The sequence below is a fragment of the Mustela putorius genome, unplaced genomic scaffold, assembly GCF_011764305.1.
Source record: "Mustela putorius furo isolate JIRA1106 unplaced genomic scaffold, ASM1176430v1.1 tig00003834_pilon_pilon_pilon, whole genome shotgun sequence".
NCBI classification, from domain to species: Eukaryota; Metazoa; Chordata; class Mammalia; order Carnivora; family Mustelidae; genus Mustela; species Mustela putorius.
The window spans coordinates 17,257,027-17,283,889 of record NW_025421987.1 but is presented as its reverse complement, the minus strand read 5'-3'; the positions used below and the strand labels follow the sequence as shown (position 1 = coordinate 17,283,889).

Genomic DNA, 26,863 nt, shown 5'->3' with positions numbered 1-26,863 from the left:
TACTTTGTAGATTATGTATAAATAATCAAGGAGATGTTGTTAAAGTTAATGATTCTAATTTAAAAATTAAGTTATAGTTATGCAAATAATACAATGAGTTTTCATTGAGAGTTCATTCTGGAAGCGTAAATTAATTCTTTACTCAAATGATTATGTTGCTTTATTTTCTTTGTGTCTCATAGATCAAACTTTCAAAGTGATTCCCTTTATTTTCTGGACACTTAAATCTTGAGGTTTAATTTAAGCAAAATACTTCCATTGTAAAGCCAAACTGAATGGACAAAAGAAAGTGACAGTCTTGACCTTGGGTAGATTCCAGAGAAGTCATTTATGGAAGGAAGACAAAGCAATTATAGCTCCATACTGACCAATGTATCACTTAGCACTTCTGATCATAAGATAAGGCTTGCAGGGCTAGGATGGGGTAGGAGAGAAAGTTACTAAAATAGTGAGAATGACCAAAAATAAAAAGACAGGATTTTCAGAGTTATTAAAATTAGAAATCCTTTATCTTGTTTTAAGACTTAATGATATCCTAAAACCAGATGTTTAAAAAACTCAATAAAATAACTAATCCCAATAACTATTCTTCAGGATTAAACAATGAGCGTTTCCATCAGGCTAGGCTAGGGACATGTAGAAAATGAAGTCTAAAATATATTTGATAATTTTATGAAGAAGAATTACAAAGTTTCCCATAATATTTCAAAATAAAAATGTTTTAACCAGATTGAGTCTGTTATCAGCTATATAAAGGAATATTAGAAAGACATCTGCCCATTTATAGGTGTTTCAACAAAAATATTTAGAGTTTATATATTGTTTTTCCCATAACTGTTGTACTATTTGGAAAGAAACATAGTGTAGGAAATAGAAATATGTGTCTGTGACTTTTAGTTCTAATTTTAAGCTAGCTAAGTGATCATCAGCAAAATGAAGTGGAAGCTTTTAATCTTGAAAAGCTTTTCCAGGTTTAATAATCAGTGATTTAAAGTGGCATTGTTTGAAAACATATAAATTCTCAAATTCTGATTCCCCCTAATTCTGTTTTACATATGAAGAATTTCAGACGAATAAGATCTTATAATATTTTATTACATAAAATTTTGTCTTCTAGCTCCTCTTCTTAAGACCTAAAATTTGAACTAGATTTTTATTAGAAATTGTCAACCAATTTCTCTGCTATAGGAAAATAATATCTATCATGGGTTATTGTGGGAAAAAATGTGCTCCAAAAGATTATGGTTTTAGGCCTGGTTATAGCATCACACAGTATCTGGTCATAAATCTCTTCTTTTCCCTGGGATTCAATTTCCTCACCTAAAAAATGAAGGAGTACGTAGGCTGCATTGCTCTGAAGATTGTTTCTATAATTCTATGATTCTACTACTATTTTATATTTTTAGATAAATGTAAAAATCATTCAGGTATATTGGGGCTAATAAACTTAGCATAAGATAAATATTATTGTGTTATCTTAAGCAAAAATAAAGTTTTAACTTGAATGATTTAACATTAGGTAGAAGATCATTTATACTGTTTTTCATCATTATAATAATGCAGACCTCTCATTTTATCTTGAAATCATTACCAGTGTGACTTTTAAAAGATAACTTTTCAAAATAGGTATGGTTTTCACATTTTGAATAGTGAATTCCTGAGATATTTATATCTTACACAAATATGAAATTTTGATTAAAATAATCCACTGAGTGAATAGGTAAAACCCCATCTTACCAAAATGTTCACTGGATATCTCAATTCTCTTGGGCTTTAAAAAATTACAACCGTTATTGTCTGTTTATATTTGGAATATATACTTGGGAACACAAACTTATCTATATTTTAATGTTCTACTGCAGTTAAACTGATGCTGAATAAATGCAAAATATATTATTATTAAACTTATAGTTCTTACAAATTTGGAGAAACAAAATGATTCTTTAATATTAGACCTTTCATATTTGAAGAAGGTCATTTAAGCTCAGGAAAACATCAAAAGATCACACAGTAAGATAATCATGATACAAAAGTAATAAAGAAAATGCAGAATAGGATTTCACATCAAAATTTTTTAGGTAAACATTATTCCAGATATTTATATACAATATACACTACACGTTTCAAATAAAATGTATCTCAGTAATATGGAATAAGGAAAAAATCTCTTCCTTTAGTTTACTTATCAGTTTTCAACTAATTTTTTAAAAAGATTTTATTTATCTGTTAGAGAGAGAGAGTGAGCATGAACCGGGGGAGGGGCAGAAGGAGAAGCAGGCTTCCCACTGAGCAAGGAGGCTGCTGTGGGGCTTAATCCCAGGACCCTGGGGACATGACCTGAGCCAAAGGCAGACACTTAACCAACTGAGCCACCCAGGCAAACCTAAACTAATTTATTTGTGATGAACTTGTTTAAAATGAGACATACAGAGAAATTTTTTACATTAAGAAGCTAAAAATTGTGAAACTTAGCTAATCAATGAGAAATAAGTCTGCCAGATCTTGAATATGTTTAGATGGTTTCTCAAACATTTCACAGAGTGCTTTACTTTACTGGAGGAGTTTAAATATAGTTTAACTGAATTTAGTAATGGGGAGTTTTAAACTGAGTAAGTGGCTTCATTAGATCAATATATCAAAGATGAGTATTAAGTTGCACTAATTAAAATATGCTAAAATGGTATTAACAAAGCCCCAATTTTTTAAATGATGAATTATATAACTTCAATATATTTTCTAATAATGGCAGCCCCATATTTAGAAAACCACCCATATTATGGCAACAGAAAATGTGAATACTTGTTTTCATATTAGAATACCTCTTATAAGTAAATGAGCATCACTATTTTAGAGATGGAGAAACAGCAGTATAACTTGCATACCGTGCACCTGGTCTCCAAACTAGGTATTTCTTCTACTGAAGACCATTTAAATGTGTTAATATTTGGTAAAGAAAATTCTTTATAAAATAGATTACTTTAGTCTAAAAATGTTTCTGACTTATTTGATAATAGACCTAACTGAATAATTAGAAAATGCAATGAGACTCTTTTATCCTACCCACTTTAAGTCACATAACAGAAACCCTGACGTTCTAGATTTTGAAGAACACTTACATGATTTTTAAGGATCCCTATTTACCACACATTGCAGCCTTCACCTAGCAGTTAGTAGTTAATCTTACTGATAGTCAGAAAAAAGTAGTAATTTTTATCCTATGTTGTTTAGATGGGTAATTTTAAGTAAATTATTAATAATTATTATAAAAGTTAACAAGTGGTTACTGTAAGCAAGGCATTTTTTTCAAAGATTTTTCATTTATTCCTTTGACAGAGATCACAAGTAGGCAGAAAGGCAGGCGGGGGGGGGGGCAGGGAGCAGGCTCCCTACCAATCAGAGAGCTCGATGTGGGGCTCGATCCCAGAACACTGGGATCATGACCTGAGCCAAAGGCAGAGGCTTTAACCCACTGAGCCACCCAGGTGCCCCTAAGCAAGGCATTTTAAAAAAGATTTCTTTATTTATTGCATGCAAGCCGGGGGAGGAGCCCAGGAAAAGAATCTACAAGCAGACTCCCAGATGACTCCAGAGCCCCTGGGGTGGCTCTATCCTAGGACTCCTGAGATTATGACCTGAGTCAAAAACAAGAGTCAGACGATCAATAGATTGCACCAGCCAGGGGTCCCAAGCAAGGCATTTTTAAAATTCAATGCATAGATACATTTAGTTTCAAAATGACATTATAAGGTTGATGCTATTATTATTGTCTGCATTGTTTAGATCAGGAAACTGAAACATAGATAGTTCAAGGAAAGTTACAAAACTCTAGTGTGGCAAAGTGTAAAAAGGAACCCAGATAATATCAGTCCAGCAGAGGCCATGCTCTTCATCATTTTATTCTATAATCATTTTTATCTAATATAAATAGATCAGTCTTAAGCCTAAGAGAAAATAGTATCAGAAAGTCTTTATAAACTGTGGACTTCGGCTATGAAGCATTTGATCAACAGAAACTTTGGACTCAATTACAGAACTATGAAAATGGGCTATTTGGGTTATTTTTATGGACATCACAGCTGGAACTCAATATTTATTTTACCACCATAATGTGAGGTGTTAGAAATTTTACAGATAGTATAAATAATCTTTCAGTGGGCATTTGGGTAGGAAACAGTGACCAAAAAGCCATATATCATGGTCAGAGTCTAATAATTCTTTTCAATCTTTTAGTTTTCAGAACATTCAAACCTAAATGGGGTGTGGAAGTAAAGAATTATGTTAAGGAAATTATTTCAGCCATTTCAAATACAAAGAGATTTTATCCCTAAGTTTTGATTGAAAAACACCAGAAACTATGCTGGTCTCTGAAATGTTGGTGAAAGATTCAGATAATGTAGATCATATTTCATAGAATTCAAGAGTGGAGAAATATCTTGAATTCACATAGTTCCTTAAGTAAGGAGGTGAATTTCCTTGCCTAGAGGCCAAATCAGGAAAACCCCAAAATATCCTGCTTCCAGCAACTAATTTCACTGTCTCATGCTGAGTCTATATATGATATTTTTTGTTAAGCCAGTGAAACATAACTATACATTTAGACTGTGTTGTATACTGTTGTATACTATTTTTACCTTTTAGTAAAGCACCATTTAATTTACTTTAAAAGTTCACATTATATATACATTGCCTTGAAAATATCCTCCATTGATTTATTGCCAAATATTAAATAGAGGAATTAGAAATATGAAAATGAAGTAGTAAAATGAAACATTAGGACTTCCTTCTAATTTGCATAGTCTTTTCTTTTGACTTGGATTTAAGCAGGGATATGTCTGTCTTTAACCTGGTAGATCTAAGAGGAGAGTGTATAAGGATTTGTTTTCAGTTCCCTAAAATAGCATCTGAGATACAGAACTCAATTTCCAGCTGAATCTCAGAACTAGGGAATAGGATACCTAGAAACACCAGAAAAATTAGACTGTTATTCTTAGTTCCTTGAAAACAATTCTAATATCCTACTCTCGACAAAACTTTCCATCGTGTGAGTGTGAAATGCCAAGGGGCACAAGCTGTACGTACCATAGACAGTTAACTTTCAGAGTAAAAACAAGCTGAATTGTTTTTACTTTACAAGTTTCCTATCTGCTAACTTAGCTGAATTAATAAAGTACACATAAAAACATCAAAGGCAGAAATATCATGTAATATATTAAAGACTGTGATTGCTTCTTCTAAAATCTTCTCTGAAGAAAATGTTTTTCTTTTCTGAAAAGCTATTATCTCCAGACTGAAAATTATTTGCCTACATGACACTAGAATTCTTTTAATAGAAAGTTAATAATACATATCTGTATCATTGTATTATTAACCTACAGCTAACTCGTTTTTAGAGCTCCCCTCACCCCCATAACCAAGTTTTTGAAAGTATTTGTTTCAAATAAAACAGTCTGCATCTATGCAAGTAGATTTGAGAATATTTCAAATGAGGAATCTCTCACTACTCGACAAATTGAACGGGTATTCCTCTCACTAAGATTCAAAATGGTTTCCTCTTGGGAAGTAAGTTATTTAAATAAGAATATATTTTATTATTATTATTATTGTTAATATTTTATTGTATCTCACAACAATCTCAGCCTTACCATACTTCATAATCTTCTCTCCACATTGAGAGTGTTTTTATCTTTCCAATGGTAGCCTTGAAGGGAAATTATATATTAAAGTGAATTGAATGGCTGCTATCTTACCACCATTACTAGCTTCATGACTAGTGTTCTGTTATGGACTTGTGATATGTATACTTATGAGAAAAATCCAAAACTAAACTAAAATCTGACAGCTTTTTTCTAGAGTGAACAAATTATATGACATATTCTAAACCAATTAGATAACATTCTACACCCATGGGTCTCTGCCGTTCATTTTCCTTATGGCCCCCAAATTCACCCTCTACCCTTTTTTTCCTTGCTCTGTGCTCTGGGAGCCTGACTTCTCTGCACGGCTCCACCCAGATTCCTTGACCTCTGATTTCCTTGGGATTGGATTAATGGAAAGATATTGGAAGACAGGAGAAGCAAGCGGTCTGATATTGATCCCTCCTCTCCTGGTGTCTCTACCTGACTGAGGTTTGGATACTTCTTTGACCACTGCCCTTTTCAAGTTGCCCCTTTTCTGGCCCAATTCTTCTCTAACTAGAATACCCTGTTCACGTCCTTTGACCCTTCAGGTCCAGGGCTGATTACTATGCTTTGCTGTTGAGAGTTCTCTTCTGCCTCCACATGCCATATTAGTTTCCCAAACTGTCCATATTTTCTGTGAAAGTCTCCTCATTAAAAAACTCTTTCATTACACTGTTTGAGACTGCCATCAATGCCTGCTGATATTCTGAGTAACACACTAATCTAGGAACGTAAAAAGTTGGCAATCAATATTTAAAGAACGTGACTTCAAAGAAAAAGAAAAATGATCATGTTAAGACCATTGCAGCTTACCCAGTTTAACACAGACTACTCTAGAAAATCCTTCTGGTTTTCATTATGGAACCTTGTTCTTAGACATCAAATGTGGTTCAAACACTTTCAAAAAAGTATGTTTCTCAATGAATCTATTGGAAGTCTTCATGTTAAAGTTGCCTTTTCTTTCTTTATTTAAATATTTATTAATCAGCATTCTTTGCTTACTAGTGAGTTAAATTAAATAAAATAGTCCTGGGGTTATTTGAGTTCACCTTTTTATTTTTTCTAAAGTGAAGAAGAACTGGACTTAAATTAGATGTTTCCATTTATTATTCTGAGCACTGAGCAGAATTCCCTTTATACTAATGTAATTCTTTAAACAATACTGGTAAAAAAAAAATAATTTGATTTCTGGTCTTGCTAACTTGTTAGCATTTATAGTGACTTTGCTGACCGTTTTTAAAGCTAATGAACTCAAGTTTTTAACTGTGAAACTGGTATACATCATTGGCCTTGATAGGTTTTCTTGCAATAGTTTAAGCCTGTATACTGACTGGGACAATATTTTTTCTTAGTCCTTATTCTTAATTATTTTATAGACATCTTTCCCCTTAAAAGTCAGTGTTATCTCAGCTTTAGCATAAAGCAGTTCTGATACTAAAACTGTATAAGCATTATAGACATATTTAAGAAGTCATTCAGAAAATCTGTCTCTTTGCCTTGCAGTCTCCTTATACACACTTTGCATCAGGTAGCATTTAATTTTCTGGCCACCGCTAATTTAAATGACTACAGAAAGCTAATGGGAGATTATTTGAAATCTAGAGAAATTAAAAAAAAAAACTACTGTACTATTGAAACAAGATATGTTTTAAAATATTACAATTATTCAAGCACTTATTATAATTCCATGAACTTCCCAGAGTTAATAGATTGTATTAGACCCTTCTCAGAAGTCATGCTTTGTGGCATTTGCTCTTATTTATTGTCCTGGTAGAAAGTTCCAGCAGAAGTCAAGGTCACCTTCTATCCCAAAGTTGGTATAATTAGTATCAATTCGGTGTTTCACCAAGCTAACACAGGAGGTTATTAACTGTGTTTCATGTGGAGTGTCAAAGAAGCAAGGGCAGTGCCAGCAATCTTTTCAGCTTCAAAGGCACAGCTCATAAATTTAATTCATTGGTTAGTAAGAAAGATACAACCAGTTTAGTTTATTAATGATTTTAAAAATAATTTTAGAGACGTTCTAGAAATACATTTATATATATACGTAGTCTAAGCTTTTAAAATATAAAACAGATCATCATCCTAGTAATAAGTGACAAAGTCTTTGTATTTTATAAGTGATGTGCTTTCTGGAATATTATAAATACGGAAAATCTTAAACTTAACATTTGTATGTATACACATACTATATAAAGATGAATCCCAGAAAATGGCACATAGTCTACTAGGGAACATTTTCTTTTCTTTCTTAGATGTTGTTTTGTAGGAAATGTGTATGCTATTAGATTGTATAAAATCTAGGTTTATTACCATAATATCAATTAAGACACTCTTACATTTACAGAAGTAAAAACAATATTAGTGAAACTGTTTACTTAGAAGAAATATAAACTAACAGAACTAAGATTTCTGTTTAAATTGATCTAAGCCAAAGAAATAAACAAGCTTAAAATGAAACTCTTAAAAATGTTTGATGTTTTAAATTGCACAAACCACAAGAGTGCCCTTAGAAAATAGAATAGAGCATAAGTGTACTGCTTCCCTTAATAGGTCATATTGGAAAGAAAATAAGAGTATCAGTTCTCCTCAACTATTTCCCAAATGCTAAAAAGAAATAGGTAAATATTTAAGGATTTTCAAATTTTGCTAGAGTACATCCTCATACAAGTCAGACTCAAAAGTTTTGTTTGGTGTTAGACGTGGTTATGTATAACAAGCGATATGTATTCTTGTTCCAAATAAGATCTACGAGAATACAAAAAAATGACTTTAGCATTCTATGTTATCTTGGAATAACTTAAACTGAAACACTGCCATTATTCAAATGTGTGAATCCATAGCAGACTAAGAGATGGGGACCTCCAGTCAGCACGCTCTCCCACGCCCGGCCTGTAGCATGTCCCTTCAGCATGAGCAACACAACACTGGTAGCAAGGTTGAAATTGCTCTAAGCTATGGACCATATGTGTTGCTTCCTCTTTCTAAGTAGGAAACATTTTTAGTAGCCTATTTTCATTATAAGCTATGTTTCAATATTTAATTTTTTTTTAAAGATTTTTTCTTTATTTATCTGACAGAGATCACAAGTAGGCAGAGAGGCAGGCAGAGAGAGAGGAGGAAGCAGGCTACCTGCAGAGCAGAAAGCCCGATGTGGGGCTCGATCCCAGGACCCCGGGATCATGACCTGAGCCGAAGGCAGAGGCTTAACCCACTGAGCCACCCAGGTGCCCCTCAATATTTAATTTTAAAATGGCATCAATTTCATATAATAATTGTTGTTTTTAAAAAGACTTATGGAAATGTAGCAACACTTACAGCTTAAATGTGGAAACCTGTCTTTCTGCAGATAGGCAGGTCTCACTATGGACCATCTGGAGACTGAATTATTACTTAGTTTTTGCCAAGTGGAAAAAAAAAAAAAAAACAACATATTGACACTTAATTTTTAAAAGCTCACAACACCATGCAAATTTTGTTTTATTACCACCAATAAAACCAGAAACATTTTTAATAGCTAAACACTCATAACACAACCTCATAAACAACTTCTTGATTTGCACACTTTGGGATTTAACTGTGTCGAGATGATATATTTTACCATTGCAAATGCTCTATTTGAGTGCATTTATAGTGACTAACTTGGAGCTCTAATGTTTATACTCCATTTATTCTTTCTCAGTGTTGGCTTTTTCTTTTATTCTGTTAAATGTTTATGATTTTAGATTCCAATTTTTAAAGTATCTATACCAAAAAGGGAAGGAGGTGACACATTAATAAATCCAAATAAAAGCTGAAAATAAATAAACTAATTAAAAAAAAGTAAAGATAGACTAGACTTTCTTTGATATAAAGGAAATAGAGAATAGAAGCATAGGTCAGATCATTATAGGTCAGATCATTATTGCTTTTAAAAGTTATTTAATTAAATAGATGCTTTAGATAGTGGCTTGGAGGACACATATATGCACATTGTGTTCATTTTATTAACGTTTATTGTATTTTGAAGCCAGAGAAAGGAAAGAACAATCAAAATAAAGAAATCTACATATAAAAACACTATTGCATAATCAGCATTTTAGACCAATGTTTTCATTAAAAATGACTATATTAAATATGTGTGGAATTTTATAATTTGTCTTTATGCTGGCACAAAGTAAATAGTTTAGCAACTTTTTTGCTAAATGTTTAACTTTGTGTTAATGAATTTTTTTTTACAAGTCACTTAGATTACTTCAATAAATTTGTAGAGAAGAAAGTATTTATTAAGATCTTTTAGACAGTACTATTTTAGGATTATACTTAATGGTCAAACAAGCTCCTAATTTCATTTACATTTAAATAACTCAATTTTATGCCATTCATATGATTTAAAAATACAATGGCAGCATATGGGCTAAAAGAGTTTTGGTATATGCTAAAATTCATTATATTCTACATGCATGATTTAAAATATTTCACTTAATACTACATTTTTAAACATAAGTAACAAAATTACCATGCTATTCAGTAGTGAAGAATTGAGAACTTCAGTAGAAGAGCTTGACATTAAGCTTTTGATTGTCAAGATATCCATTTTTTTTAAGACTTTTATTTATGTATTTATTTGAGAGAGAGAGAGAGAGAGGGAGGGAGAGTGAGAGAAGGAGAGAGAAAGCGAGAGCCTGTGAGAGAGACAGGCAGAGGGAGAGGGACAAGCAGACTCCCTGTTGAGCAGGGAGATCCACTCTGGACTCTATCCCAGGATCCTAGGATACCCCTTAAGGTATTTATTTCAAATAAATGAAAAAACATATTGCCTGCAGTAAAATACAGCTGCTAGCCAAACAACAAGATAAGGAATTCTGCTGCCCCACCTGTGAGATTTCCTCTTTCAGAAACTGTTGGGTAGCTTAGGTAACTGACCACTTGGAGTAAACGCACTTCTTCCTTCTTGTGCCCTCATTCCCACTCTTATGCTTCAAATTCGCCAGTTAGTGACCCCAAAACCTTTGGATGCTCTAATAAAGGCAGAGCATCAGGTCCATGCATGGTCTCTCTTTCTGTTTGTGACCTCATTGAGTGGCCTTCCAGGAACTGATTAATAAATCTTGTGACTCAAAGTTTCCCATGGTTTCTTGCTAAAATGTATCCTGAGCTCATAATAAGAACCACAAGGGCTAGTCCCATCACAACACTGGCCCCAGTGGAGTAAGTGTCTGTGGGGTCTCCTATAAATATTAGGAGTAAATGCCTAAGGACAGTGCCTTAGGCATTCCTATCTGAAGGCATTACTAGCAATAGGCTGCAATCAATGCAGTGGTACCCATCTTTAAATTTTGTGTTTGGTCATTATTCTAGTTGCAGATAGTTTGATAATGGCCAAATTCTTAAATTTTTAAGAGATGTCCCTGGTTTTTGTTTTATAATGCCATGCTAAAATAAGGTCCCATTGCAATGAGCCTCATTCTAATTAATAAATTGGTTAAGATTACTAGATAAATGATATAATTGTATTACTATAAATTTTTTTTTCCATTTCAAAGTCTAAAGTAAACCCAAATCTATATTTGAACCAATAACTCATTTAGATGTTTACAAAGATAGACTATATAAACAATTTTGCCATCAAGTTTGGAATTATGTTTCCTCATTTGATGTATTGAAATGCATAAAGCATTTGAACAGACTCTTAGTATAAGGACAGGAAATATATCAGAAGTTTTGTATCTTCTCTTTATTTCTATCATCACATTTTTGTATTTGAAAGACATTAACAATTGTACAGAGCCAAAAACACCAATTAGGAAGTTATAAGTTTTCTCTTTTGATAAATATAAAACATTCACTTATGAATATTAATTTTAAAAATGATGATAAATAGACATAACCACTGATATATGTCATTGTCTCATATACAATTAAAAAAATTCAGTACCTTTATATTGTTAATCTGTACAGTAATGATACTGTTAAAGATTCTTACAGTATGACATAGTTATGAAATTAAAGCCTTATGACATAATCAAAGTGAAAAGGTTTTCAAATTAAACTATACCATGCTAAAAGAATATTAATACTAGAAATCACATCAGGTTATTTGGAACCATTTCATAAATTATCATATCTAACTTATAACTTAATTAAAATTTATCACAGTGATCCAAAAGAAAAAATAACATAAGAAACCTTTGTGAAAGAATATATCTGTCATATGAACTGAATGATAGGATTATTCAGGCCATTAGACTTAAAAAAAAAAAAAAACCTGCAATTTCCAAAAGTAGAAATTAAAATGTCTTGTAGCAATGTTCTTTTATAATAAAATAATTTTAAGAGATCTATAAAATGTCCAGATTTTAGCTATATGATATAAACCCAGAATAAGTTTATCAACTATTGCTATATTCATAGATAGATAAATTCTATATGCTCTAGAAATATTTTATCTGATGTTTTGTATAAACAATAAAAATTGGGCTTAAAAGTAATCAGTAACTAATACCAAAATTTTTTCCAGAGTTATGTATATAATTATATATATATATATATGATTTCAGTAATTGCATGATACAGCTATAGATAAACACATTTGTTTTACTAAAAACAACTGAAAAATAAGCCTATTATATACTGAGTGGTGATTATATTTCCAGAACTCTAGATATTATTTGATCCTCAAGACAATCTGGGAATTAAGTGCTTCTATCAAGTGTTTCTCATTTTTCTGATAAAAATGCTGAGGCTCAATTTGATTCCTTGTCGAAGACCAAAGACCTTGTAAGCAGAATAACCAAAACTCACACCCAAAAATGCCTCTAGGGCACTTTTTATCCTCCTCTTGCCCAGGACTGCTCAAGTGTACTGGCTTCTCCATGTCTTAACACCTCTATTTGTAACAAGATACAGCTAATTGCTAGCTTTCATCCCATATGGTTGAAGCTCTGCTTCCTCCTAAAAGAAATGCATTTTATGTATAAACTGAAGAGCTTTGAAAATTCTCAAGGTTGTGGCTGGTGATTTGAGGATATTCTTTTGTTCTATATCACCTTGATTTCTAATATAGCCACAGGAGTGATTATTTAAATGTATGTTTATCATATTTGAGGATGGAAAACTTAATAGCAGTGAAAAAGTGTAGATGGAGACACAAATGGTGATTCATTAGCAGTCACTTATTAAATATATAGATAGTAGGTAAATTATAATTTATGAAATATAAGAAATAACATTTAAACCCCATAAAAACAAATAAAGTAAAAAATGCAAGATGAGAATACTGAGTCCTCTATAGTTCTCACCTTTTCTTAGGCAGTACATTCTTATTACAATCTTTTTTAACTATAATTTTGAAAAGTCCTTTATTAATTTTATAAATGAATTGCATTTAAAGAATAATTGCATCTGAAAGCTCTAATAGGCAATAAACAATTAAAAGAATACCAGTCAACTTAAAAAAGATAAGTGCAAAATTTACAACAATGTGAAAACGGGTACAAAGCTTACTTAAAAAAAAAAAATTTTTTTTTTTTTTTTTTTTTTTTTTTGGAAAGGGAGAGAAAGAGCATGGGACGGGAGGAGTATAGGGAGAGGGGAAGAGAAAATCTTAAGCAGGCTCCATGTTCAGTGCTGAGTCGTATCTAGGGCTCGATCTCACAACTGTGAGATCGTAACCTGAGCAGAAATTAAGAGTCAGATGCTTAACCGACTGAGTCACCCAGGCACCCCAAAACCTCCTTAAAAAATTAAAAATAGAAATATCATATGATCTAATATGTCTACTACTGGATATTTGCTCAAATAAAATGAAAACATTTATTCAAAAAGAAATTTGCACCCCTATGTTTATTGCAACATTATTTACACTATTGAGGATATGGAAACAACCTAAGCATCCACTGATAGATGAATAGATAAGGAAGATATGGTATACACATGCACACATGCATACAAACGTACACACATACATATGCATACATATGCATACACATGCATACAAACGTACATACACATGAAAATTAATCAGCCATATAAAAGGACATTGTGCCATTTGCAACAGGGATAGACCTAGAGTGAAATAAGTCAGACTGAGAAAGACAATTGCCATATAGTTTCACTCATATGTGGAATATAAAAAAAAGAAATGGATACAACAAACAAAAAGCAGAATCACATCTTCTTGATCCATTCATCTGTTGATGGACATCTAGGTTCTTTCCATAGTTTGGCTATTATGGACATTGTTGCTATAAACATTTGGGAGGGGGTTTGGGAGAAGGGGGTGGGATTATGGACATTGGGGAGGGTATGTGCTTTGGTGAGTGCTGTGAAGTGTGTAAACCTGGTGATTCACAGACTTGTACCCCTGGGGATAAAAATATATGTTATAAAAAATTAAAAATTAAAAAAAAAAAAGCAGAATCAGACCTATAAATACAGAGAAAAAACTGATATTGCCCAGGGGAAAAGGGTGGTGGGTGGGCAAAATGGGTGAAGGGCAGTGGGAGATTCAGGCTTTCTAGTTACGGAATGAATAAGTCATGGTAATAAAAGGCACGGCATGAAGAATATAATCAATGATACTGTATTACCACTGCATGGTGACAGATGGTAGCACACTTGTGATGAGCACAGAATAATGTATAAACTTGTCAAATCACTATGCTGGACACCTAAACTTAACATAATGCTATATGTCAACTGTACTCAAATTAAAAATGAAAAAAGTCCTCGCTCTGATGAACTTCATATTCTAGTAAATGGCAATGGAAATTAAACAGATAAATACATAAAATAATTCATAAAAATGCTTATCTACTGACTGAGTCTTCTACTCCCTCAAATATGGACTAGAACATTAATGATACAAGTGCACTTGATGACTTTCCCAGGCCTCAGTGGTTTGTTGAAGATGGGAGAGAAAAGTAGGTATTAGACTAACACTTAAAGTCAACATTGCTTTTTTTTTCTATACAAAATAACTACTATGAATTGCCTAACTTAAAAAATACTTTTTCTTTCCACATATTTTGGTGCCTTTTGAAAAATACCTTCCATTTTTTAAGTAAAAATAATGGAATGTTGTGTGTCTTCTGTGACATTTGTAATGTTCTACTGCAGAAAACTCTTTACCACATTTAAAGTCCATGGTGTAAATTACACAAAACATTTTAGGAAACTTGTAAAAATGAATTTACTAGAAAAGGTAGAAAACTGATCTCATTTTAACTGGCTGGTTCAGATACAGTAAGTGATTCCACTTAAGATGCATGTGAAAAAATATAAAATAGGTTATTAAATACTTCACTTTGAAATAAACATTTTTCTCTAATTTTATTCTAAGTTGTGTATTCATATATGCCCAGGAAGGACATGAATACTTTTCCTTCATTAAGCACAGACACTGGTTACTTGGGAAGGATGCATTAATTTAATTGCTAGTGATTTTAGATAAAACATGTTTAATTTCCATAATCACACTGTCTGGCATGACCCCATCCTCAATAAATGTTTTTGAAGAGGAAAGAATAATTGAATATTAACAACTTTTTTTGTTATAAGTAGGACTTCAAAAAAAAAATTAGTCGATGTCACCATCCTTATCCATCAAAGTGATTTGTCTGCACAGTCAGAACTTAATATTATCATAGAGATTTGGTTAGCATGCAATAATTGCATTTCACATAAGTTACTATTTGTAAAAATCTTTGGAAAATAATAAATTGAAGCAAAGTAAAAATTTAGGCATCTCTCATTTCATACAATATCACAAAGTATTTTTTACCTTTTTCCATTTTTATTACTTTCTCCCATTTCCATATAAATTGTTATGAGAAAGATCTTTAAATTCTTCCTACTTGTAGATTTAGCTCGAATACAATTCATTTAATAATACTAAAATAAACATAGGAATTTTTTAGAAATTCTTACAGCTATTATTATCAAATTTCAGTTATCAATCATATATCATATAATAGAGTTGACATGATTATTAAACATTAATAATTATATAATATCAGATGTTTTTCAGAAGCAAAAGTATAATATGATAATTGTTATATCAAAGCTAGCAACTCAATTTAATTTTGCAAATCAATAAAATCCCAAGGAAAACAGTCTAATTGAACAACCTTTACAAGTAAAGGAAAATAATGTTAAGCCAGTACTTAGTACAACTTTAATTAACATATATTAATGTAAAGTCCCCATGATTTCAAGTTAAATTGTTAAGTTTAACACATATTAGTATAGCCAACACAAAACAAAACATGTATAAATACAAAAAGACAGACTTAAATAGGACAAATTATCTTTGAACATTGCTTATGCAAAAATTAAGTTTAAAATCTGTTTTCCTATAATGCACTTTTAAAATTTGTTTAATTTCTTCATAACCTACTAACCACTTATTGACTGCTCAGGAATGCTTTCTTGTATTTCTGAACCATAATGAAATTATTTTTTGCCTTTAAAGATTACTTCTATTTCTTCAAGGTTGCTTTCCTTAAGGCAAGAATATTTATTAATAAACCAATACCGGAAGTTACTCACAGAGCCAAATGAATTCCTATGATCCTGAACAGCTTTACCAATATTTGTTTTTAGAACATTCTGTTAGTAGACTAAATAGATCTACTCAGAGATCTATTTAAAATGGCATCCTACTTTAGGATGACATGTTGAATATTTACTTAAAAGTTCTATGTGGTTAATAGTTTATAATGATCCCACGAATTATGCCAATCTTTAGAACACATTCAACACTGTGAGTATTTTTAATCCAGTGGCAGAAGAATAAGTCATTAACATTAAACAAAGATCTTTAAAAAGCAAAAGCTACTTTTGCAACCTTGAACATCTTATTTCTTTGCTTACATTTATAAGGCAAAGCAAAAAGAAAAAAAAAGTGTCCAATGTTCACATTTAAATTGGCTCGGTGTTTGCTCCATATATTTTTAACCTATACTCTGGAATATTTTCATAAGCGTCATAAGTGGCACTAAAAAAATTAAATGTACCATCTTGCCTCATATTCTATTCCAATAACCCTAACTGATAGTAATTTAGGTGACTTAATTACTCTTATAATGAAGTAAAATTGGATCTCGATTTTTCTACCCTTTTAAAAAACCCTTTAAAGCTTCATTTAATGTGTTTTCCAGGCCATAACAAAGAAGCATACTGTACCTCTTATGCTGCTGGTTGTTGCAGATGTGGTTGGGCTGGTTGTTATGGCTACAGTGGTTGTGACTGTTGCAGTGGTAAGGGAGGGGATGATAGTAGTGGAAAGCAAAGTGTTGGGAACATCTGGTGAGTGGAAAAAAACAAAATATAAAACAAAATCATATCATGCAAACAAAAGAGAAACACAAATGATTCAAATTATAAATACATAAGTCTTATTTAGGTTTAACTTTAACAGGCTTACACAGATTATCAGGTACAAAGCTGGCTGTACCACATGGTTCTTGTCATTTTATTTCTTCACTTCTTTTTCCCGCTCCCACACAAAGCAAAAACTTGGAGCAATGCTTGAGAATAAGCAGATTATTTGTAATATTTAGAGTGAAATTTAAAATGACAAGAATTCATTTGTTCACTGAGTCATTTGAAAAGTGTGACATGCAGTAGCAAAATAGAAACAGGTAAAACCAAAAGTGACATGCTTTGTCAAAGAAGTAAACAAAGAAAAAACACAACAGAAATAAACACAAAAAACACCACCATAAAAGATTAAAGAAATGTTAATGATGGATGAGTATATGCATGTTAAATGCTTTTTTGATTTTTTTTTCTTTTAGGAAAATTTAATGGTAGGAAATAAGATGACAGCAATCTTTAGAAACAAACAAAAAAAAAGAAGCTAATTGTTATTATTATTACTTTGCTTTTCTTTTTCTCACAAATGATGTTAATGTACAGCTTAGAGTCTTGCAGATCTTACCCTGATTAGCTGGTAACGCCTTCTAACAATTTTGCAGTACCTAGGAGTCTTTAACAAGTATTGAGTCAACTAGCATGGAACCCAATATTCTGAAAGGTTTATGATTTATTTTATTTGGCATACATAAGAGAGGTTATTGAACATAGACTTGAACCATAATACTCCACCCCTAGCCCATAATTAGTCAAAGTTGACAAAAGTCAACACTAGATTCCGATAGAGAAAACATAATAAACAGAAAGAACAACTTAGAATTTTACACCAAAAATCTTCCTTTCACTCAAAACTGGCTGAAAATTTGAAGAGCGGTGTAGGAAACACTGAAACAATGTAGCCAGTGTCAAGCTATAAAACCTGAGTAAGAGTCTCAAAAAGTCAAATCTTGTCTCAAGTGGATAGGCATATAATTTACACAGTGAGGAAATGAGAAACAGTTCACAAATTACCTATAATTACAGTGCTGGGGTTTGATTTCACATGTTTGCCACACAGTCCCTATATATTCAAAGTGTTTGACAGATTATTTTGCTGTTAAAAGGCTTCCTGTCATTCTCTCAGCTAAAGTCTTTGAGTCACACCAAAAATTTTCTAGTTTTTTACTTCTGATAAATTAGCCCTCCTCAATCCTCAGACTTGAACCTGCTGGATTCTCTACACTAGAGACATCAGAAAACAGTAGGAGCTCGCTCTCTTATCTCGGGTATTGATGTTTACACCTGTTTTTCAACAGGGAAAATGCTTTCTAGACAGTCAAATTAAGAAAACAACCTTCTAGAAACTCAATGGTGCTACATTAATCACTGGAGAAAATGGGTATTGCCTGGTGTGCGATTACCACGATCATAAAATAGAACTGACTTTAACAACATTATACACTGAGTAAATATTATGTATATGTGCACATATACCTCTTATTTACTGATTTTTATAATACCTTCTTATTTTCATGGTAAGCTCTCCTAAATGGGTTAGGCAGGCTGAAAGTAAATGAAAGACGCTTTCTAAATTAAAAAAACATGAGTAATATTAATGTTCATGCATACCTAAAATAGAAAATAATACATTCTTTGTCGGCTAGTAAAATCTTTTGCTTATTAGGATCTCAAAATATATGTATTTAATTTATGCAAAAGGAAATGTCTTACAGGGCTATCAAACACAAGAACATATAATGGTATTAGCTCTTTAAAACTCCATGTAAAGAAACTGATACTACCAAACCTAACACAGATGATAAAATAATACATTATTTGCTATTAGACAATGAGTTAAAATAAGATTCCATTAAATCTGAAAAGCAGCCTTCCAAAATCAGCCAGTATCATTCACCTCCTGCGAAATGGAATATAAATAACAGTGTTTGGTGGTATTTGTTCATTTTTTGGATTAGCCAAAAAAAAATTATGTGGTCTTTTTTCTTTATTCCATATCAACAAAAATAGAATAATAATATATCTTGATTTGTTTTGGAGAGAGTATATATTTTCAGGTACTATGAAAATTTTTGTTTTAACCAAACCATATCTTTATTTCCTATAATTGTGAAAATGCAGTAGTTGTAAAAATTGTTAATCCACTTTAAGAAAACTGCCCTACTATCTTTTAAAGTGTTCAGATAACACTACAAATCATTATTGGCTCATACTCTGACTCCTGCTTTGTCAGTCCATCATCCTCTCATCCTTCCCTCTTGACACCAAAGGTACCTAAAAACAAATCTGGTGAAAGAAATTTGATGGAAAACACCTTGGACAAATAACAACCAGGCCAGGAAAAGTATCTGTCAAATAAGAAATCTCTCCCAGTCACTGTTAGATTTTCAATCATTACTAACTTTATTTCATCCTACCGGTTCTGAAACATTTTAAACATTTTCATTTATCCTTTTTATGCTACACTCTTGTTTATCCAATTATTTCAACTCTATTGTAAAAGAGCAACTTTGGAATGATCTAAATATTCAACACCAGAAGAGTAATCAGAATCAACTGAAATGCATCTCCATAGGATCAGTTGGAATTCGTGGAATTCTTAGAAAGATAAAAAAACATTGTACAATATTTCTCTCTTCTACCTAAACTTTCTGTCTGCTCTGATTTTATTGATATTTGTCTCCACACTTGACAATTAATCCTTAAAGGGAAGAACTCTGCCTATTTATTGTTCAGATTCTAGCACAAGTTATATAAGGTGAAGAAATATTTACTAAATGAAATTGTTCATAGCATAATAAACATACAACATATTTTAGGGGATCTAGAAAAGTCCAGTTTTTTGACAGGGTCATATAGTTAATATAAAACCAAAAGATTTAATTATTTCTTTTTTTAAATTAAATTAAATTAAAATTTTTTCAGTGTTCCAAAATTCATTGTTTATGCACCATACCCAGTGCTCCACACAATACGTGCCCTCCTTACATCTACTAAAAAATCCTTTCTATCTTCAATATAGATACACAATAATTATTTTCTGAAAGATAACTTTTTAAAATTTTTTTTTAACTAAACTCTACCTCCAACGTGGGACTTAAACTCACAACCCCAAAATCAAGAGTCACAAGCTCTACCAACTGAGCCAGCCAGGTGCCCCTAAAAGACAAATTTTTAAGGTCACAATTTATAACTTCTTCCTAAAATAAATATCCTTGCTAACAAAATGAAATACTTCCCACCTTTCCTGCTACTTTGAAAGCAATGTGAGCCTGACCTGAGATCCATGTCCTCCATGTTCCTTATGAACTCTTAATTTTCGCTTAATTCAAGACTTTCAAAGAAAGAGTAATCGGCCACGAGGGCTCACTAAGTAGGTCCTATCCTGATCAGTAATAAAAGATCACAACAAATTTATGAATTGTCTATTATTATCCCCACTTAATGGATGAAAGAAATTTGAGATAGAACCTCCTTGTCTCTAAATTTAAATATATATTCATATGTATATACTAGAGTGCAGAGAGACTATTTTATTTCATAGGAGTATAATGGAGAAGTTTCTTGAACACTTCCACCTCAAGATCATTTATTTTAGCTGCCTGACTGCAACTCTTGTCAAAGTAGAAATTAGAAAAAGATTCTGAGCTGCCTTTCTAAATCCAAATACTCATATTGAATTTTCACTCCTGTAATCAAGTGGCAACATTTCGCATCATTTCCCAATTGTTTAAAAGGTCTGGTTTTGTGCATTCTCTTTTGGCCTTTTATTTAGATACTGATAGTGAAAATGGAGCTCCATTTTCATAAGGAAACATGACACTGGAAACACTAGTACCTATCATTTGTCTCATTTTTAGGTATCTAGAATTCTGTCCAGTTTTAAAACCATTATACTGTTAATACAAAGTGCTCAGTCAAATATAGTACAGGATTGAAAAGGCAGTGGGTCATTTTTTTCCCTTCCAAGACATACTCATTTTTTTAAGAATAAAAATATACTAATCCACATGTAGAAGAATCACACATGTGCACACACACAATAAAAATAATTGAATTCTGATTTGATATTAATTTACTGTTCATAAAGCAAGATAATCTACAGTCATATTAATATTTTATGTCATTTGCTGAACATGACTTGTTGATTTTAGATCTTAATATTTTAATATTATATGATTAAAGGATATCTGAACATGGGCACTAAGTAACTACAAATTTAAAAAAAGATATATTAATAGTTTGTGACATAATTTATGAATATCAGAATTCAGAAATGATAACTATATAATAAGTTAATCAGTTAAATACATGGCATTTCCTCTCTGATTTCTACAATACAAAAGTTGGGGTCAAATTTTTTATTTTCATTTTCCTTGGAGAATATCTTATTTGAATCAAATAATATTGAATTTGCCTGAAAAAAGTAGTTACAAATAAAATGTTCAAATTTATAATTTACAAAAGAAATTAACTGTATTATATATTTCCTAGATGTAAAAGCATAAAGAATGAAGAGTTAGTAATTGATAAAATATGTAGTGGAGAAAAATGGTATTTAAGGAAGTGAACAAAGAAAAAATAATCTGATTTCATTTGTCTAGACAGATGTTTACCATAGCAAAGGCAAGGCTTCATTTAAAGGAAAAATAGCCTTTTTTATAAGGAACTGAGAAAAGTAAAGCTTCCAAGACATGAAAATATTTGCTTATAGTTTTACCTATACATCAGGCACGAATTACAATAAATTACACTTCTCATTTCAGTTGTAACATATATACTATTTTTCTGTAAAAGGAAAATTCAGGAGTATTTCAACAATGTCAGACAGAACCCCAAATTTAGTCAACTGTACAACTGCATATTAGTGCAAACTCTAAGTAGGCAGCCGAGAGTTATCCATGTGAGCAAATGCTGGGTTACAAATAAATGCAGTGTAAATAGTGCAGGTTACTTCTGTAAGGATCTACTCACTTGCAGAAGCACAATTTCAGCTCACACAACAATGTTGTTGAATCAGGAAACTGAAATCCATGTACAGGGACCATAGCTAAACTTTGTTAATGACTGATTCATCAGTCCATCATCTCTCCTGATCAGCCTGCTTGATTCTGCCATGAAGAACTCCAAACTGCCTCCCCCATTGTTATTAGGCAACTCATTGGAATAGGAGGGTCTAGAGTTCCTCAGAGCATATGTGCCTGCCTTCTTTTCTTTATTTTTCATAGTGCCTGGTTAACATAAGCAAAGGAACTGAAGTCTGGCGCACAAAAAGACATGGGCCCCTGACACAAGTCTTTTCCCCAAATTCTAGACTTAGTTCTTGCTGTTCTTTTCTTTGCTGCCATGTTCTCAGAGCCACATCCTGTTTTTTCAACTTTCCTTATCTTAATCTTTCCTGTTTCCAATATCTTCCTTCAAAGCACCCTCAAATCACTTAATGCATACTTCTACACAAGCTTGTTATATATTACATTACCATTTTATTTATATATCTATCTCACCAATGAACTTCAGGTTTAGTTGTTATAAGTCAACATGTCATCGTTTTTTAAATTATTTTGCCGTGGGACAAGTTTACTCTGACTCATTCCCCCAGTATTATCCAATCTCTGTCCCTTTCTTGATATAACTAGCAAAATGCTACTCTCAAGTTTCAGCCTGATTTGGATCTGCTCAGTGAAGACTTCCTTAACCAACTAAACATCAACTAATTCCCCTTGTCTCTGAATACCCATTTTTTTTTTCCTAGCATTTATGTACTGCTTCCCTCACTATATTACCAATACCCCCATGATAACAATGTTCTACATTCGTGGGCAGCCATATGGGCCAACCAGAGTTATGGGCTTCTCACTAGCTCTGTGTCTCTATTTCTCTCTCCCAGTGGAGGATAGAATACATGTGTGATGCTACAGTAAGATTTTTAATTTAAATTTAATTTCCATAATCAATTAATATACTCTATTATTCTAACTTATTAATGATAAACACTACAGTACACAGAATATATATCAAAGCTCTTCACGGAATTGGTGGTTGAAAAGAGGGAGGCTATAACATTTATTTGGCACTAACATGCATTGTTTGTATTTTATTCTTTTCACAAGCCAACAAGATGATAAGATAACAAAGAGAATAGAATAATGATACACTTCTGTGCTTCCTACAGGTACCCAGTTCTATGCTTTGAATTTGACTGGTACTTTATAAATAATGTTCCTATCGGTGGTAATGATAATGATGTCAGTAGATAGGGAATAGTATCATTTTTAATAACATGAAACAGTAATTGAGACTTACTCATGGTTAATTTGTGAGGAAAAAAAAAATCCCTTCCTTGTTATTACCATGTATGAGATTTTTTTTAGAAATTTCTGCTAAGAGTCTTCAAGTCTAAATGATTATTTTAAAAAATTAAAATGCAGCACACTGAAGAATCTTATATTCTGAATGCGGGTTTTGAATGTTTTTAAAAGTGTTAGAGCTCTAAATCATATCATCCAATTCAATAATAGAAAAGTGCCCTTTTTAATCACATCCTAATGAAAGAATTTTTTAAAAAGTGCAACCGCATTTTGTTACTGGAGCTTATTAGAGCAGAGCAGATCCTGTATAACTTTGTTAAAATGAAATCAGTTCCAACAAGCACTGTATACAATAAATTGAAGAATGGTGTAGCACCTTTTTTCCAATAACGAGCTTTTCAGGTTAAAGGTATGTTCTGTTCCCTACAAACGCAGTGTACAATAATTTCTAACTTGTCAACCTGTTTTGTTTTCTGGCAGTTTCTCTTTTTAAAAATGGCATTCTGGCCCATTCAGAATGGATTTTCTAAGCAAAATTAAGTCTAAAGAGTCCCAGAAGCCCAAGCTGCTTGTTTCTCTCCAAGGACTAGTGTTCAATAGGGAGAAAAATTGCTACCATTTAGTCTGGACTCCATATGTCTACTTTCTTTCTGCTTTATGTCACTAACTCTCCAGGGTGGTCCAAGGGTAATCAAGAGTGAGTCCAAACCAAGGATTATTAGTGGAGATACAGAAGGGTCAGAACTCAACACATATTAGAAGTATTAAGGTGAGAAATGTCTTTTTGAAAGACGCTATTCACATTTCTTAACCTTAAAAATAATAGGGCATCCTTAACCTTCTTACTGATAATTGCACTGCCATTGGAAGCAATTGTAATGGAAAAATGTACTGTATTTGCTTTTTTACCTGTGCAGAGAAGGACGTTTATCTGCTCCCATTATGTTCAGCTACATGGAGCAGCTTATTTGGATTACAGCGTAAGAATGGATAACAGCACCACGGCTCTTCCTGCAATGACAACCACCGGGCTGACAAGGCCTCAACTTGCCCATGCATGCTTCCTTCTCAAGAGCCATATGGTAACCTCATCTGCTTCATAAAAAGGAACCCTTTTAAAAATTAGATTTGAATGAATCCCTTTTCATCCCTCTGATAGCTTCTACTGGCTTCACATACTAAATGGAAGCCTTATGCAATTAAAAAAAAAAAAAAGCTGTTTTTAAAAAATGAAAAGTACTGCAATTTTAACCTGCAGGCGGTAACCAACAGTTCCATGTAATTGCAGGAAAAGTTTATGAAAAAATCAGTCTGTTGTTTGAAAAAAAAGTGTACATTTTTTTTTCTCTTAAAATATTCTTTCATGGGCGCCTGGGTGGCTCAGTGGTTAAGCCGCTGCCTTCGGCTCAGGTCATGATCTCAGGGTCCTGGGATCGAGTCCCGCATCGGGCTCTCTGCTCAGCAGGGAGCCTGCTTCCTCCTCTCTCTCTCTCTGCCTGCCTCTCTGCCTGCTTGTGATTTCTCTCTGTCAAATAAATAAATAAAATCTTTAAAAAAAAAAAATATTCTTTCATAGTCCAAACTGACAAAAGTAAAATGGAATTTACAATAGGAAAAACAAAAACAACAACAATAACAACAAAACCCTTCCACGTGGATGATTCTACATTACTTAGCTCCCCCTACTTCAACACAATGAGCTCTTTCTTAAAAGTACTTTGTCAAAAAGTAAACCAGACGATTTGGTCAAATACTTTAAGTTCTGTGAGGATGAAAGTTGCCTTTAGGAAAAGAGCTCTGTCACTGGTTAAAGAAAAACTCAAATCAAGTATGAATACATACAGGAGACACGCGATCTAGGAGAAAAACACTGGTTGAGAAATCCACATAATGACCCACATCCCTAATGTTTGGAGATCTCACACAAAGCAAAGTGTTTCCTAACCTTACAACAGCTTATTAAATAAGCTACTCCCCCACCCTGGGATTTAGTTATACAAACTGATTACCTTCCCCAAGCTATTGACATTTAAAATATGCTCTCAATAAGAAAGTGAATATTTTACCAAAGTAAAGCATTTCTAACCATGGAACTTCATATTCTCCTGAATAAGTCTCTTGGAATATTCCAATTAATGAAGGGACCCTGAAAACATCTCTAAAGCCACATCATGGTGAGGCACAGGACTGAAAACTCTTCACTTTTTAATTTTTGCTATGAAGTTGAGGCATAATAAGGAGTGTTTATTTATTTCTTACAGGCTCTGTAGTGTTTGGCCTAACACTTAAATATAGTAGATACTTAAGGAAAATGTTCTGAAATAATAAATAATTAGATAGTATGACCCTGCGATAGAGATTTTCAGAAAAAAAAAAATTTGTCCAGAAATAAATATTATCTTTGTAAATGATGTTATAGACTTCCAAAGAATGAATCCAGTTTCTAGGAAGCAATAATCACAGAATTTTGCAAAAACAAAACAAAACAGACATGTGAAGTCAATTGCAAAAACCTTCTAATTTCTATGATTGCTTTTTTCTTTCACTTTTTAAAATTTAAAATCAATTTGCCGACACATAGTACATCATTAGCTTCTGATGTAGTGTTCAATGACTCATCAGTTGTGTATAACACCCAGTGCTCATCACATCATGTGCCCTCCTTAATGCCCATCACCCAGTTACTCCATCCCCTGACCCACTTCCCCTCCAGCAGCCCTCAGCTTTCCCAGAATCAAGAGACTCTTGTGGTTTGTCTCCCTCTCTGATTTCTTCACATTCAATTCCCCCCCTCCATCATCTTCTATGCTATTTCTTATATACCACATATGGTTTCAGTCATACGTGGAACTTCTAGGATTTCTATTGATGTTATTAATCCTTCTATACACATTGTCTATTTTGTGCACTGCTTAACTGCATAAGGCACCATTTACATATGGATTGCTAAATAAATATATCTTTGGGTATCATTTCTTTTCCACATATGAGATGAAACCTAAAGGTCTTGATTCTGGTGACAAAAAAGAGTGAATATCAGTTTTCCTAATTCTGCTCTGAAGTCAGGATACCAGTATACAGAAGTCAGGGCAGTATACACAGGCACACATATATATGAATATATGTGGATATGTGTGTTTATGTATATACATATGTTTGTACATATATTTTATTTTACTAAAGTTTATTCTGTTGAAAAGAGAGGGAGAGAGATACAAAGATAGAGATATAAGAAAGGGACAAAGAAATATTAAAATCCTTAAAGAAATATTTATTGATTGTTTACTATTTAGAAGGCATTGCTCTAAGAGCTAGAGATACAGAGATGAATGAGAGTCATAAGGTCTCTGCTTTCAAGAAAGTCATAATCTACTGGATGGATATAGAATATATTCACATGTACAGATACATACATGTAGTATATATAAACATAAATGCATACATATATATGTATGTATACTCATGTACAAAATAAAAAATACCAATATACAACTAAAATACCAAATAATGATAAATGGCTTG

At 32.5% G+C, this 26,863-nt stretch overlaps 1 protein-coding gene across 3 annotated transcripts in view; it reads right to left on the bottom strand.

Moving 5' to 3' along the window:
- The window catches only part of CADM2 (cell adhesion molecule 2), a 1,089,711-nt gene that overhangs the window by 61,465 nt on the left and 1,001,383 nt on the right, over window positions 1-26,863 (bottom strand). For 2 of the 3 annotated variants that reach the window (XM_004775049.3, XM_004775050.3), the window contains one exon: window positions 16,845-16,964. The exons of the other annotated variant lie outside the window; for it this stretch is intronic. In XM_004775049.3, the coding sequence (XP_004775106.1) occupies window positions 16,845-16,964 (120 nt within the window). The remainder of the gene's footprint in view (window positions 1-16,844; window positions 16,965-26,863) is intronic. 3 annotated transcript variants of the gene reach the window in all.